This window comes from Metarhizium brunneum, chromosome 2, assembly GCF_013426205.1.
Source record: "Metarhizium brunneum chromosome 2, complete sequence".
Lineage (NCBI taxonomy): Eukaryota > Fungi > Ascomycota > Sordariomycetes > Hypocreales > Clavicipitaceae > Metarhizium > Metarhizium brunneum.
In genome coordinates this window covers 7279369-7293794 of record NC_089423.1, presented here as the reverse complement: position 1 = coordinate 7293794, position 14426 = coordinate 7279369, and the positions used below count along the sequence as shown (strand labels likewise).

At 52.6% G+C, this 14426-nt stretch overlaps 5 protein-coding genes across 5 annotated transcripts; 2 read left to right on the top strand and 3 right to left on the bottom strand.

Moving 5' to 3' along the window:
• Positions 1–256: 256 nt before the first annotated feature.
• Positions 257–799, bottom strand: G6M90_00g051780 (uncharacterized protein; the record flags this gene model as incomplete). The annotated part of the gene is made up of 2 exons (XM_014684000.2): positions 257–675; positions 739–799. 2 exons carry the CDS (start codon positions 797–799, stop codon positions 257–259), a joined length of 480 nt encoding a protein of 159 aa, XP_014539486.2.
• A 574-nt stretch (positions 800–1373) lies between these two features.
• Positions 1374–1945, top strand: hypC (Monooxygenase hypC; the record flags this gene model as incomplete). Its single annotated transcript, XM_014683999.1, has 2 exons — positions 1374–1443; positions 1503–1945. The coding sequence occupies 2 exons, from the start codon at positions 1374–1376 to the stop codon at positions 1943–1945; spliced, it is 513 nt and encodes a 170-aa protein (XP_014539485.1).
• A 5293-nt stretch (positions 1946–7238) lies between these two features.
• Positions 7239–9408, bottom strand: G6M90_00g051760 (uncharacterized protein; the record flags this gene model as incomplete). The annotated part of the gene is made up of 3 exons (XM_066130519.1): positions 7239–8455; positions 8527–9103; positions 9394–9408. 3 exons carry the CDS (start codon positions 9406–9408, stop codon positions 7239–7241), a joined length of 1809 nt encoding a protein of 602 aa, XP_065986453.1.
• Positions 9409–9960: 552 nt separating this feature from the next.
• Positions 9961–11559, bottom strand: AFT10-1 (Acyl-CoA dehydrogenase AFT10-1; the record flags this gene model as incomplete). The annotated part of the gene is made up of 5 exons (XM_014683997.1): positions 9961–10439; positions 10500–10589; positions 10684–10911; positions 10982–11291; positions 11386–11559. The coding sequence occupies 5 exons, from the start codon at positions 11557–11559 to the stop codon at positions 9961–9963; spliced, it is 1281 nt and encodes a 426-aa protein (XP_014539483.1).
• Positions 11560–11975: 416 nt separating this feature from the next.
• Positions 11976–14375, top strand: Mccc1 (Methylcrotonoyl-CoA carboxylase subunit alpha; the record flags this gene model as incomplete). Its single annotated transcript, XM_014683996.1, has 2 exons — positions 11976–12136; positions 12212–14375. 2 exons carry the CDS (start codon positions 11976–11978, stop codon positions 14373–14375), a joined length of 2325 nt encoding a protein of 774 aa, XP_014539482.1.
• Positions 14376–14426: the final 51 nt, after the last annotated feature.

The window sequence follows — 14426 nt, the reverse complement described above, 5'->3', positions numbered from 1 at the left end:
AATATCGGTGCTCCAGTCCATAACCTACTGCTTCTGTCCGTCCACACTTAATTGCATGTTTGCTGCATCGTTATGTGCAGAGACATCGGTTGGTCATCTGCTGTGTTGTGCTAAATTGGTCTTCTTTAAAATAACCCCAACCCTGTCCCTTAAATGATGACGCTTCCAAGACATTTTAACTACATATGTAGATGTAGACCCGGATGCCTTTCGAATTGCATTTGGGCGCTCAACTTGTTACAAGCCATCGTTTACATCACAGCATCTCAGCTGCCAACGCCACAAGACCACCAACAAGAGGAAACACGGCCCTGAACATGTTGACGTTTCCCCACTGGACTATTGCCTTGCGAACCTCGACTACTTCAGGGCTCATTTCTCCTTTTCTCTTATCTAGGGCTGCGAAAAGAATCTTCTCGGGGCCGCTCAAGATGACAATGGTGTAGGGGATGAGACTCGCACACGAAGCAGCCGCAGCAAGAAACACATTCCGGCGCGTTTGGTAGCGCAGCCACGCAAAACATGCAGTGGAAAACAGGACCATCGGGGTGCCGACGTAATGGCACTTTTGGTAGACGTTGAGCCAGTAGCGGCTAGCAAGTTCCGGGGAAGAGGTTTCTTCTGCTGCCAAACGCGCTGTACTCACTCCGCCGAGGGAGAAGGCAAAGATGGACCCTGGCGCCAAGAATCCAACGCGTCAACACACTATGACATGTTGGTGGAGGATTCTCAACTCACCAGATACGAATATCGACGATGCGGTTCCGAGCGCCAGGACACTAGATCCAAGATGAGGCATTGTCACTCTTTTATCAGTTTCTTGCAGCTGATGAAATAGATTCTAGAGACAAAGGGCTCGATATTTCAGGCGGACAGGAGTGCTGTATTTTTTGCTTGGCCAGGGTTTCGAGAAACCGGGGACTGGCCGCAAAGCCGGGACATATATACGGCCGGTTCGGTCCTCGCTACTCCGTGCAATGCCGACACTTGCTATAAACGGCATTCGCAAACGCCAAGGCAATCGGCCCGTGCAATGGACAGGGTGCCCGGCGTTGGCCGAGTTGACGTAACCAGCCCACGTCCACTCTTGGTCGGTTACTCTATGCTATATAGCCTCAGCCCCGCTAGAAGCCGCGCAGTGCGTCGGCCAAATGCAATTGACCCCGTGTACGGAAGTCGCCCCAAGTTATGGCCGAAGCCATGGCGGCTTGTCAATAGTTTCACCTGGACCAACCAAAATGGTGGCGGCTCACTGAGGTAGAGGTCCACTGCCTCCACCACACTCATGGCCTGATGACTATAAAGCACCCTCTCCCGACCAAGTGACGGAGTGTAACGAAATCTGCCTATTGAAAAAGATTCCAAAAGCAAAAATGGCAACATATCAACTTCCCCCCCTCGTTGCTGTTGCCGCGGGCGTCGTCGGCTCCTCATGGATGTCAGGTGAGCATACTCGAGCCAAGTCGCTTCAACATGCGCCCATGTACTGAGCCCAACCGCAGGCGTAATCGCATCCCTCAGTGTCATTGGTGTTCCTACCGCGCAACAGGTGGCCAAATCTTCAGTGCTCGTGTGGCATGGCCTATTCAGCAATGGCATGGCCCTGATGCCCAAATGTGCCGTCGCCACGGCTCTGTCTTACTCTTACGCCGCCTACGCACTACGTGGGCAGGAGAGCGCCAAGGCCTGTTTGCTTTCTGCGGGACTCGTTGTTGCCATCATTCCCTTTACCCTTGTATTCATGTCGTCGACGAATGCGTCGTTACTGGGCGCGGTGAAGGGAACAGCTTCATTAAGCGCGGGCGAAGTTTCCGGTCTCATCCGGAAATGGGGCTATTTGAACCTGGCAAGAAGTCTTTTGCCACTCGTTGGAGGAGTCGTGGCCTTGTCCAGTCTGATGAAGCATGGGGGAATTTTGGCGAGGGATGGGGGAATGGCCATGTAAGCTGCTGAAAAGTACAGCGCGGACATGATTGATCAGCGAATGCTCTTCTTGTCCTCGCTACACCTGTATTGTAAGACTACGGTAGAAAATTCGTTTCGAATCTCAGGCATTCGTACGACAGCGCAATGCCGGCGGCCAAGGTGACGTGCCGTCGCCACCCCTTGACTTTTTATGTGGAAATTGAAAGTTGAAACGGTTGCGTCTGTCCTGTTACTGGCTAAACGGGTACACATTCATTTTAAAATGGGCCTTCTCTCTCGTCACGTCATCCTGATTCATTTCATCTGGGGTATTTGGCGCGGTTATGCCCCATCTCGTGTGGCTGTATGATGGTACACAGGCAAACTATAAGCCATTTGGTGCGGTTCTGAGGACCCAATCCCATCGTCGGCCGCGATTGGTCTGGCACTCGTCAGGTCGGGAAGCGAACGAAATGGAATACATATTCCTCCTCGAGGGAACATCCGTACAAGGTCTGAACGCGTTGACTGAACTCGTCATATGATACAGGGTTCATGCGGTGGATTACCAACGTGTTGCTTCATGCGGCTCACGAGATACTATGCATTATGCACGCCGGGCCAATCGCGGACCCATGGATCCTCGTTTAGAATTTTATTGTGCGGCGCGGCTGTCAATCAAGGGGACTAGGCCACTGTTTCTCAATTATCGGCCCATCGTGCGTCCATGGGTCCGGCGATGAAAGCCGACTTTCGGCACCGGACCACGGGGGCCACGCCGAGGGGTCCGAGGGCTCCCAGGTCTGCGACTGGCTAGCTCAACATTTGAACACTAAAGGCACTAATCCTTGTTCGCTAGCATGTACGTGTTGGTTAAGGATTAATTCTACCATGTTTTACATGGAAACACAGTAACCTCTGTCGGAAAACTGGTAAATGAGGGCGTTTGGCTTCAATGTTAATATCTATGTATGGAAAACACTGGGTGAGGGCAATTCAATCGACAAAGTAAAGCCTCAAAGTTCTCTGGAAACTGCTACGGGGCCTGACTTACCATTTCTGGTTCAGATGTCTGGGCATACAACCAGGCGTAGCGGTTCGCATCCTTGCCTAATCTGCAGACATGGAGTTACATAAGTTTCCGGGTGGCTTAGCGACGTGATTTGCTTTTCTCTTATTGGACCTTTTATGGCCAACGCTTGTCCTCTGCCGTCGGTCGTCGGCATTCATCAAAGGCAACATCTAGGTGCGTTATGCAGTATGCTGAGTCGTTTGGCGTCAATAAGCAGGCGTGACTCAATTGCGCCACCATAAATCAGGCCAAGCGATCCCATTAGGCTGAGCCTATATGCCGCTTGTTCCACAGGAACGCATGGAAACGGCTCGGGCATGCCGGCGAGTTCGAATGCTCCGACATGGAGCCCCTCTGCGATGCTAAAATCGTACAACACTGCTTTGGACGGCTCGGCAGACTGCCGCAGTCAACATGGAAGGATTACATGGAATAGCTTTGCCACATTTCATGCCCTTTTGCCATCGTTATACTTTCAAGAATGGCAGCCGTCTTACACGTTTCCCTCCAGATGATATTTCCATTCCAACATTCTACGCCCCCTTTTCACACACCTCGATACGCCATAATGAACACTGCAGCGACATGTCTTCTGCTGGTAGGCCTGTGGCTCTCTAGCCATATGTGGCCATTTCACCAAAGCTACCGTCACACTCGATCTGATGTGATTTCACAAGTAGTCCGACAAAGACGGAATAGGATGAGTCAGAATTTGCAAAAAGTTATGCCTCTGTGTCAATTCCTTCCTCAATATAGTTTGCGAAACCCCGGCGGAACGAAGCTGGGCTCGGCAATTTTCAGCCTTTTCAAATCTCCCACAGCCAAAAGTTGTATCTATATCTCAGCCCCGACAGTACCCATCACTCATAAAATGCAGCAGTATTCAGTTAGCCTTTCATTGGTTCCTCCAACCGGTCCATCCTTCCCACTGCCCTTGTCAGAATCCCCTCGTTCATCATACATGGTAAACCAAGGTATATCTTGTATCTGAGCTGGAGCTTCCGGCCAAGAAGCCACGAAATAGACAAGTCTAGCCATGGCATACGTCTCGCGATAGTCTTGAAGTAACTGACGCAGTCTTGCCTTTACATGGCCGTCCGTAACACACCACGCAGCCAATAGAGCCTGAGGCACATGGTGTGCACACAATGGCCGTTCGTGCATAGCTCTCTCTGCAAGAGCGATTACTTGGGCGCAAAGTACAACCTTTTGTCCAACGAGTACTGTGTTGCTTGGATGAAAAGTGCGCAAGAATGCGTTGAGAACAACTGCGCTACCGGCACACATGCCGTGTATTTCATTAAGACGCATGAAATCCCACGTGTCGAAATATGGGCATTCCTTATTAGCCATGACGCATTTATTGACCAGCAGACACACCTCTAGTAGATAGTCATACGTAGATTGAACTTGTTGTTTGTTCTCTCTAGGGTTTCTCATAAGGCCCGGAATCATTGATATGGGTGCAAGACTGACGGCTGTGAGCTCGGGTTTAGTCGCGGTGTAAGTAGAGGGTTTCCAGAGCGGCGGCCCAGGCAGAGTGTACAAGGTCTGGATCCACGGAAACAGCTGAATATTGGGGTTAAAAACAGCCTCTTCAACCTGGTATTCAGGGTCAATCACATGCATGTTAGGTGTATAAAGATGTTATCACATGGGACTTACCACTTCTGCCAACATGGCATAGCATAACCCTAGAGCAAATGGGTCTTTTGGCTTTTGGACCAATAAAACTTTTAGTAGGTATGTGAGGCCTTGGCCATGTCCACAGGCGATGGTACTATTCTGATGCATCCAAACATGGCATTGGGCCAGAAGACTCGCCGAGAATATAGTGCTGAGGCGGTATCTTTCGTCTGGGGCGGCAAGAGCCCTCTGTAGTCCTTTGAGGCTGGAAATGTACAATTGTCGTGACCTATGAGATGGTTGCTGAAATGCTGATGGCCCATTTAGAGTTTCTAGAAGACTAGTAAATGTTGCGACAGTGGTGTCAAGCACTTTTGAGTAGCCCATGCGCTGAGGGAGTTGCTTTAACAGATTCGGTCGCCAACTGTTCAAGCCGTACCCCGGATCAGTCACGTTCAGAAAATACAGTAGCTTGCTAGAAGTTCTGTCGTTTGTATTGCACAGTGGCGATTTGGGGCTAGAAGGAGATGCCTGAGCGGCTGCGATGATATTATGAGTAACATCGTAGCGTTCACAGTAATTTGCAGATATAGTGCAGCGATTGCAAATAGGTTTGGTCTCGTCGCATTTGATGCGTCGTCGCCTATGACATGTGCTCGCTTTACGTTAAATAATGTAATCAATCTGCAATTTATCGATTCAGGGACAACCCACCGGCAAGTCAAACACCCAGTCCTGGCCTTTGGTGCCCAACGCTTTTGCCTTTGCGCCAAGGCGGGCCAAGATTGTGGTTCAGGAATTCCTGTGCCGGGGAGTGCCTGATGGGAGTGTTGGCCTGCAGCCATATGCATGTTGCCTGTATCAGGAGGTACGTTGGTTGGATAGTATGTAGTTGCATGTGGTAGTGAGTCAACATTTGGAGACTGGTGTAAAGAAAACTTCGACCCCTCTGCACGCTTACATGTGATCCAACATTGCAAGAAAAATACTTCGGGACCGGAGGCGAGAGTGTAAACCGAGCCACCGAGGGCTCAGCCTGTTGCAGTCAAGTAAGACATTGTAATACACCAAAGGTGGTGGTGGTCCCGAAGAAGCTTCGAATATCCCGAGGATTTTGCGCATAATGCAGCAGTTGAGGGTCCCACGTGATCACGTGCGAGCAAGAAGCCTCGCGGGCAGATGAAAGGCCATCTGCACATTCTTCTTGCTCGAGCCTTTTCCTTGGACTTGACAAGATTATCAATATAGAGCATCGTTTGATGACAATATCCTCTATGACCTAGTCCCTCCACAGCCAGCATCATAGAACCTCGACAAGCAGCCACCGTTGACGTCGATGTATGGAAAAGCTTCGCTTAGTAAGCAAGGGAAACAGAGTAGCCAGAAACGCGCCCTGGAATTCGACGACGGTGAATGCTCAACTTTGCTACTGGCATGCAAAATGGGCAGTAAGCACAAGGCTCCATTCTTCCGAAAGCACCCGCACGCAAAATCACCACCGTCCCAACGAAGCCCAAAAGCTAATCCAGGACTTGGAGATGTGCTGGGGCTCGTTGCCAATCCGCCGTCCGGCGGGCCATAAGAGTCTGCACACTGGTTCGTCCTCTTCCTCTCCTCTCCGCTTTAGATAACTCCCGCTTTATAATCATTGTGGGCTGTTTAATGCCGGGGGTTTAAATGTTGTCAACATGGTGCAGGTGACCCAGTGCCGCGTATACACCGACGCCGGCGCAGTGTCATGCCGAATTGGAATTACAGCTACCTTGAGTTGTGCTTATAATTATAGGAATAATAATAGTAATATATAAAATAAATTCCGTTCATATTCTTCGTTCTATTCAATTATACATTACGACGGTTGACCAAGCAAGCAGTCCACGCGAACGGAGGAACGTCTCCAGAAAGCTTGCAGCCAAATACTTAAGTTGGCTTCTACGCTACAAGCATAGGCTAATCTTTCTTTTACTACCAGATAATTACATTATAGCAATTAATATTCTTCCATTATCGCATAAAAGGGCCTTCAGTAACAGTAAACGATATGTTGTATTGCCAAACATGACACCTGCTGGCTCGTCTTGCTACTCGTGCCAATATTCCAGCGGTGTGGCTGTCTTGACAGCGAATAGAGAACAAAGCCCCCCTTAACAGGGAGATTTATGCAGTACCCAGCAGCAAAAAGAAAAAAGCCGTATTGGATGAAGACACTCCATCTTGTACGCGTGAATAAAATAGAAGCTGTTTATTCATACAGCTTGGTACAAAATGGTATGCGGATCGCCCATGCTCGTAACTAGTACTGCCACAAGATTCAAAATACCAAGGTCGTCTGGCCATGCAGAGGGCGGGAATCGGTCCAGCTGACTGGTGAACCAACTGTTGACCTTTACCATCAAAACTGTGGCGTCCATGGTCTCGACTGGCTGGCCGTCACACGGTGCGGAGACGGAGGCGGAGGCGGAGGCGGACACGGGCGCGGACGTGAATTGTTAAACTCAACCATTTGACACCAGAAATTCCTTGTCATCATTTAAACTAAATCAGGGGAAAAAAGGCATTACACCAACGCCCAGTTTAACTCCATTCGTCAGCATCGGCTAGCTTGATGCCCCGATGGATAATAGTCACGTCCTTGCTATGTATCCGCCTCCCTCATCAGTTCTGCCTGCGTCACATAAAAGCTAGACATGTCATTATCCCCCATTTGGCCTTCCAAAAAAGTAGTCCAGTCCCCAATTTGTACATCCAGTCCCGGAGGCGATGGCGATGAAGCCGTTTCACTCTGCCGAGCCCGGTCCGTCATCCACCCATAGTCTATACTATTCCAGAGCTGCTCAATTTCCACCGGTTCAATGTCTTCTTCGACAGCGGCAGGCGAAGGATCAATGAGCAGGCGCGCCGACCGACCATCTATACTCAGTGCCCGCAACGAGGACGCCATCATGCCGTAGTTTGGCCATCGAGCGGGGAGGTGTTCCAGGAAGCCCAGACACATCTCCAAGCTTGCGTTTGCCCGGGCCGCAATGTGTGGTGTCGGCGATAGGGCAAATATATGGTGGACAGACGCTGCGCACGTCGCTACGTAACCCAGAAAGCTCCCGCGGGCGCAGCAGCCAGCAGATCGTAGTGTTTCCAGCATATTGCTCAGCTGGGTCGCGTGCTCTCTGCATCGATCCAGTAGCTCTCGCGCAAACGTAGTCGGGAAGCAGGCGCCCTGGGATTTTCTGTATCTACGAAGACTGACAGGGTGGCAGAGGAGACTGCCGCAGAGGTGGTATACGGCTCTTGCCCAGATGAAGTGGCCGACTCGCTGGCGATCAAAGCCCTCATATGTGCCGAATCTAGCGGAAATATATGGCCCTAGGTGATCCGCCCCCGTAGTGTGAATGTTTTCAAACGTCATCAGGATGCTACTAATCTGGGCAAAGTTGCTCCGGCAGTCCCACGGCGGTATTTTCGACGCGTTCTGCTGAAAGGTTTCCCGAACAGTGAGACTCAGAGCAGAGCACATCAACACCAGGATGGCAAAGTCGTCTAGTTGCGCCAACTCAGCCATGTTGCTAGGTAAATCCTTGACAAGCGCAATCGTCGGCAGCTTCGTGGGCGTCTCCATGCGAAAGGCTTCTTCGCTGCAGGGCAGGGCGAGTGTGCAGTCCATGTCCAGAATGGCCGGTGGGTGAGACCTCCCGCACGAGACAAACTTGTCGAGCAGGTAGACGGACCAGAAGACGCGCCTGCGTTCTTCTTGCTGCCACGGCGGCAGCGACGGGTCCGGCTCTGCATTCAGCTTGAGGCTTTGGACTAGGCGGACGGCAAGGCCGATTTTGACCCAGCCCAGGCGGTGTCGGCCAGCTACAAAGCAGCCATTTTAGTTACTCAAGGTGCGTCCAAGCCTCGTCTGGTGAGCGGAATTGGTTGCCTACCAGTAAAGTCAATGATGGCGAGTAGACTGGTCGCCTGGGCGGCTGCGACATTGTCGGGGCTGGGCTCCGTGGCAAACACTTGGTCGAGGATGATGATCCAGGCCGCCCGAGCCAGGCCCTCGACGGCTTCCAGTTCCGAGCCGCGAAAGTAGTCGTGGGAGCTGTAGCGCGCGGCCGTGGCGGCGAATGCGAGGAGGAGATAGTGTGCCAAGTCGCCGGCAATGAGGCGCCGGCGGAAATGATTTTCGTGAAAGAAGCAGTATGGTTGGTTCTGGCAATTGGAAAAGTAGACATCGGCCAGTGACTTGAGTACGGGCACCGGGGGAAGCTGGGAGAACTTTTTCTTGTCGCTTTCGACGGCGTCTCCCACGGCGGTGCTCGGCACGTCAGCCCAGGTAGGCGCCGGTTGCATGGGCGGAGACGGCGACGTTGTGGACGAATGTTTCTCGGCGTCGGCAGCCGTTCTTTGTGCGTCATCATATTTGATGGTGGTATTGTTGGTGGTGGTGACGACTTGGGCTTGTTGTGCGGCGCGGAGGTCAGCCTCGAGTCTCGCAACTCGTACGAGGAGCTCGTCCTATACTCGCATGGAAGCTGGTATCAGAAGCTGGCAGGCTTGAGAGGCACCGTGTAGGTTTGTAACTTGCGCGCAAAACAAACGTACATTGACAACGGCAGAGGGCAAACGCCGTGGTGCCGGAGCTGCCGCCGTGGAATGGGTTGGATATTCACAAGTCTGGCCAAGCCGGACACAGAGTGCGCACGCTGGGCGCTCCCCGTGGCAGCGAGTCTTTTTCCGCCTGCAACGTGGATCGAGGTTGCTCAGTTGGAAATTTCCCCAGGTGGGCAACGCATGTTGGAACTCACCGGCAATTCAGACATGCCAGACGAGGTCGCCTCATCTCGCGCTCAGCAGAGTAAGACATGGGAGCAATGTTGTCATTCCCTGGTGGTCCCCAACGGTCCAACGACCTTGCTCGAAGAGGGCATCGGATGGCCAGTGTGGTGGTTGTGAGGGGACAAGTTCAACGGCAACGGTTGTGGCAGTGGGGAACTCTCCTCTTGTCCGAAGAGCTGAACCGGAAAATATCGAGAGCTAGCCGGTTGACATGCGGGGAAGTAGATGTCAAGTGTGGGTTGCCGTGAACGAGCCGCGTTGCCCACTGTATGGCGTTTGTTGCAACTCCATGTATGTGGCTAATCTACTTGGTTGCCAACGGGTCGACCGGCATGATGGTGTGGCATGTTGCAAGGCGCAAGTATGAATACAGCTTTAGTACAAGACTTGACTCATGGAGAACTGCCCCGTGGCGCTGTTTCTGCACAGGAAATATTTACGCTCATTGCACTTGTCCATGTAGCCATTTGTCTCAGCAAACAGCCTTCACTCCATCTACCATCATCTCGACACGCTCGACAAAACCCGTTGACCGTCTACAACTTGGCCATGGCTCGCTGCTCCTGAGCAACGGAAAGCTCGGAAAGGATCTCTTCGCTACCGCCTCCAACAACCATGACCCTCACATCACGGCTGATTTGTTCCACGCGACCACCGCGACCACCGCGCGAATATCCCAGGCCCCCCATGACCTGTTGCATTTCTCGGTTGACAAATTCCAGCGTCTGCCCGCATAATACCTTGAGGTTGGCAAACAGTCCGCCCATGTGCAGATCTCTACCGCCATCTTGACCCCTGCTGGCGACTTGTTCCATGTACACAAGCTGTTCCATCCATGCTGTCGCCGAGTCTACTTTGCGTCCGCAGGCGCTGAACTTGGCGCGGATCACTTGATTAGCGAGCAGCGGCTTGCCAAACGTCTCTCGAACCTGTCCATGTTTGTACGCGTCCTCGATGCAGCAGCGCGCAAGCCGAAGGCTCGTGCAAGCCAGCCACAAGCGCTCATGGTTAAAGTCTGCCACCGAGGGTCGTCAACACACAAGCATGCAATACGGAGGGCCTCCAATCCACCTACTGGACATGATAATCTCGAAGCCCTGGTTTTCGCGACCGAGAAGGTAGGAAGCCGGCACCTCGACCTGGTCAAACTCGATGTAAGTAGACCCTGAAACGTGCGCAGCGCAGCAACTGTCAGCGATGCAGTCCGTACATGTAGTCCAACATGAAAATTCTAGTCGGGCAGCCTCTGGCCGACTTACCACTTGCCGAGACGCCCGAATTCTCGAGCTTCCGGCACGTCACGCCTGGAACCTTGAGCGGGATGATGAGCGCGGAAACGCCGCCCTTTCCCGGCCCTCCTGTTCGCACCGCAGCAGTACAGTAATCCGCAAAAATGCCGTTGGTGATCCATTTCTTGGCCCCATTGACAATATACTTGTCGCCCCTGCGCTCCGCCGTCGTGGTTATCCCAGCAACGTCTGATCCAGCTACACAAGAGAATTAGATCCGTGGCTTCTCCTCCCTTACTCACGGACATAAGGCGGGCTCAAGACGTACCGTCGGGTTCGGTCACGGCAAGGCAAAATCGAATGCTACCGTTGAGGATGGCAGGCAAGAATCGTTGCTTCTGCTCCGCGTTGCCAAAGTGGACGAGCGGCGGCGCGCCAATCGAGTTGCCACAAGCCAAGGCCCAAATCACGCCCAAGTAGCCACACCGAGCGACTTCGTCAATAACAATCAGGTCGTGGAACCCGTCCCAGTCCTCGGGGGGGATGCCCCCGGGAAGCTGCTGCCCGTTTAGGTATTCTTTTGCCAGGGGAAATACGGATGTTGCCATGTAGCCTTGTCGAGAATGTTCGGCAATGACCTATAATGCACAAGATGAGACTCGGCTTCTTTGACGTGTACTTTGCTAAACTGATAAAAACAGGCGAAATACATGAAAATGAGCAATTCTTTACCTCGGGTGGTACAAAGCCTTGTCTCTCCCATTCGTCGCTGAAGGGCAAGATATGAGTGTGGACATATTCTCGTGCTATTTTTTGTAGCTGCCGGTGGCTCTTGGTGTAATAAGGAGAAACTTGGCGGGAAAGCCAAAGAGGCTCTGTAAATGGTAGATACGCGTTTGAGCCCATGGTGACGGCAGTATGGGTGGTGTAGCAAGTAGGTGACCAGAAGAGATGCACCGGCAGGCGGAAATGAAGGGGTTTCTTCAATGGTAAATAAACGGAGTACTTTCTGACCAATATACGCCACGGAATCTGCGTACGACATATTTTACTTTGAAATAGAGACTCCCTAATGAGCAGTGTGATGACCGGGCGGACGGAGAGTGACTTGTCTCCGTGCACGATTCGGCCCCGCGCGGCCCGGCTCCGTCTCCGGCTCCGGGGAAGAATACGCCGCCGCACCCCTCCTTCATATGTAGCGGCCTGGAAATGAGATTTGCCAATGTAGAAAACGTGTAGTAAATAGAGACATTGCTCGATTCACTGGCATTCACAAAGAACCCGAATGCCCTCGAGAGCTTGCTGAAGACGCCAACACCACCATGGATCCTCCGGCCAAATTCGTCGCACCTTTACCAGTGAACTCGGAGGGACGCCCAAGCATAAGCCGCCTTCTCATTGCCAACAGAGGCGAAATTGCGTGTCGCATAATAAACACTTGCAGGAAGCTCAATGTGACTTCAGTTGCCATTTACGTTGACGAGTACGTATTCTCATTGCACGACCCGGAGTAGCGCTACCAACTTGGACAAGGTGGCTAACAGATGCCGAACTCAAGAGACGATACATCACAACACATCACATCAGCGAATGAGTCCGTTGGCCTCGGCTCGATAGACCAGCCCGGTGGCAACCCTTACCTCAACATTGACCTCATTGTCCGTGTTGCAGTAGAGAACAGAGTCGATGCCATTCACCCTGGGTATGGGTACCTAAGTGAGAATGCCGCCTTTGCCACGGCGGTCCGCGATGCAGGCATCACATTTGTAGGGCCCAGTCCAAGTGCCATGGAGACACTGGGCGACAAGAGATCGGCAAAGGCACATCTCCGGGCCCACGAGCCATCGGTTCCTCTCATCCCGGGGTTTGCAGGGACAAGTCAGGAGCCTGCCGAGCTGGAAAGGCTAGCGGACGAGATTGGCTATCCCGTCATGCTCAAGGCCTCTGCCGGCGGTGGCGGCAAGGGCATACGCATCGTACAAGAACGCGGCCAACTGCGCGCAGAGCTGGAAACGGCACGGTCCGAAGCTGCTCGGTATTTCGGCTCGAGCGACTGCATACTGGAAAAGTACATTGAGCAAGGCAAACACATTGAGATTCAGATCATGGGAGACGGCTATGGAAATGTCGTGTCTCTCGGGGAACGCGACTGCTCCGTACAAAGGCGACACCAAAAGGTCATTGAGGAGGCGCCATCGCCGTGGTTGAACGACGCGAAGCGCAAAGAGATGAGCAATGTCGCAGTGACAATTGGCAGACTTCTCAATTACGAGAACGCAGGCACCGTTGAGTTTGTCTTTGACGTGGCCACGGGCAATTTCTACTTCTTGGAGGTCAACACGCGACTGCAGGTTGAGCACCCCATCACAGAAGAGGTTACGAGGCTTGATATTGTCTCCTTGCAGCTCTTTGTTGCAGGCGGAGGCGACTTGACAACGCTTGAGCCGCTTCAGCAAGTAAAGTCTACGGGCCATGCGATTGAGTGTCGACTGTGCGCTGAGAGTCCGCAACGCGATTTCTACCCTGGGCACGGCATCGTCCGGCTCTGGAGGCCTGCCACAGACCATGGCGAGGTTTCTGCCACGAGCTCTGTCAGATTCGAGACGGGAATCAAAACTGGTTCTCGCATCTCGATCCACTTCGACTCCATGATTGCCAAAATCGTCGTCTGGGAACCGACGCGCGCCCTGGCCCGGGCCAAGATGATACAGGTTCTCGCGGACACGGCCTGCGTTGGCGTTGGGACGAATCAGTTATTCCTACAAAGCTGCCTACTGCACGAAACGTTTTCGAATCCAGCCTACACCACCTCCTTCATTCCTGACAACTTGTCGTGTCTCTTGTCGTCTCCATATGCCCAGGGTGCCTCCCAGATTGCATCTGCGTTGCCTCTATTGGCATCGTATTTCATGGGCACCACACTGAAAAGAGAGCTATCGGGCAGCGTGTCGCCCTTGTCCAATATTCCATCAGGCTTTCGCAATCAATCATTCGACTCGGTGAGCCACTCTGGCCGCCGTATCGTCGTTGTCGACAATGAGGCCTTGACGAAACAGCCCTTCATTTGTTCCTGGTCCAAACCTCGCTACGGGAGGCAGACGGGACTTGACAATGGCAACATGGCCGCATTTCCCGATGCCAACGCTGCAAATGTAACCGCACGATACAACGAGTTGAGCAATGCTCTACGGCTAGGTGTCTTGCCAGGGCAGCAAAGCTACGGGATTGCCATCAAATCGTGCACCGTCCGTACCGTGAGGCCCCTGGATCGGTCGCTCTCGCCATGGTACGAAGCCACAGTTCACGCGTCGCTCAATGGCAATCGTCTCTTGATGCAAATAGCCACCGAGAGCAGTGACATTAGCCAAGGCGGTATTAGCCAAGCAGCCAAGGGAGTAAGGGTCATGTGCCACGTCCCTCAACTGGGGACTTGGACGGACATGACTTGTTTCAGCATTCTCTCGTATTTTGAACACATTCGGGAGGAGACGGTGGGAGCGTCGAGCGAAAAGCGCAGACACATCAATGCCCCCATGCCATGCAAGGTGCTCTCCGTTTTGAGAGATGCTGCGCAAACGGTGGAATCAGGCGACAAGGTCATGGTAGTGGAGAGCATGAAGATGGAAATCAACATTTTTGCGTCCGTCGAGGGCGTGTTTAGACCCATGGTGAGCGAGGGAGATGCTGTGGACGAGGGGAGAGCCCTCTGTGTGATTGAGTAGATGTAGTCGAGTCATTTTCGTAGCAATGCCAGGATATGGAACAGTCGGCAC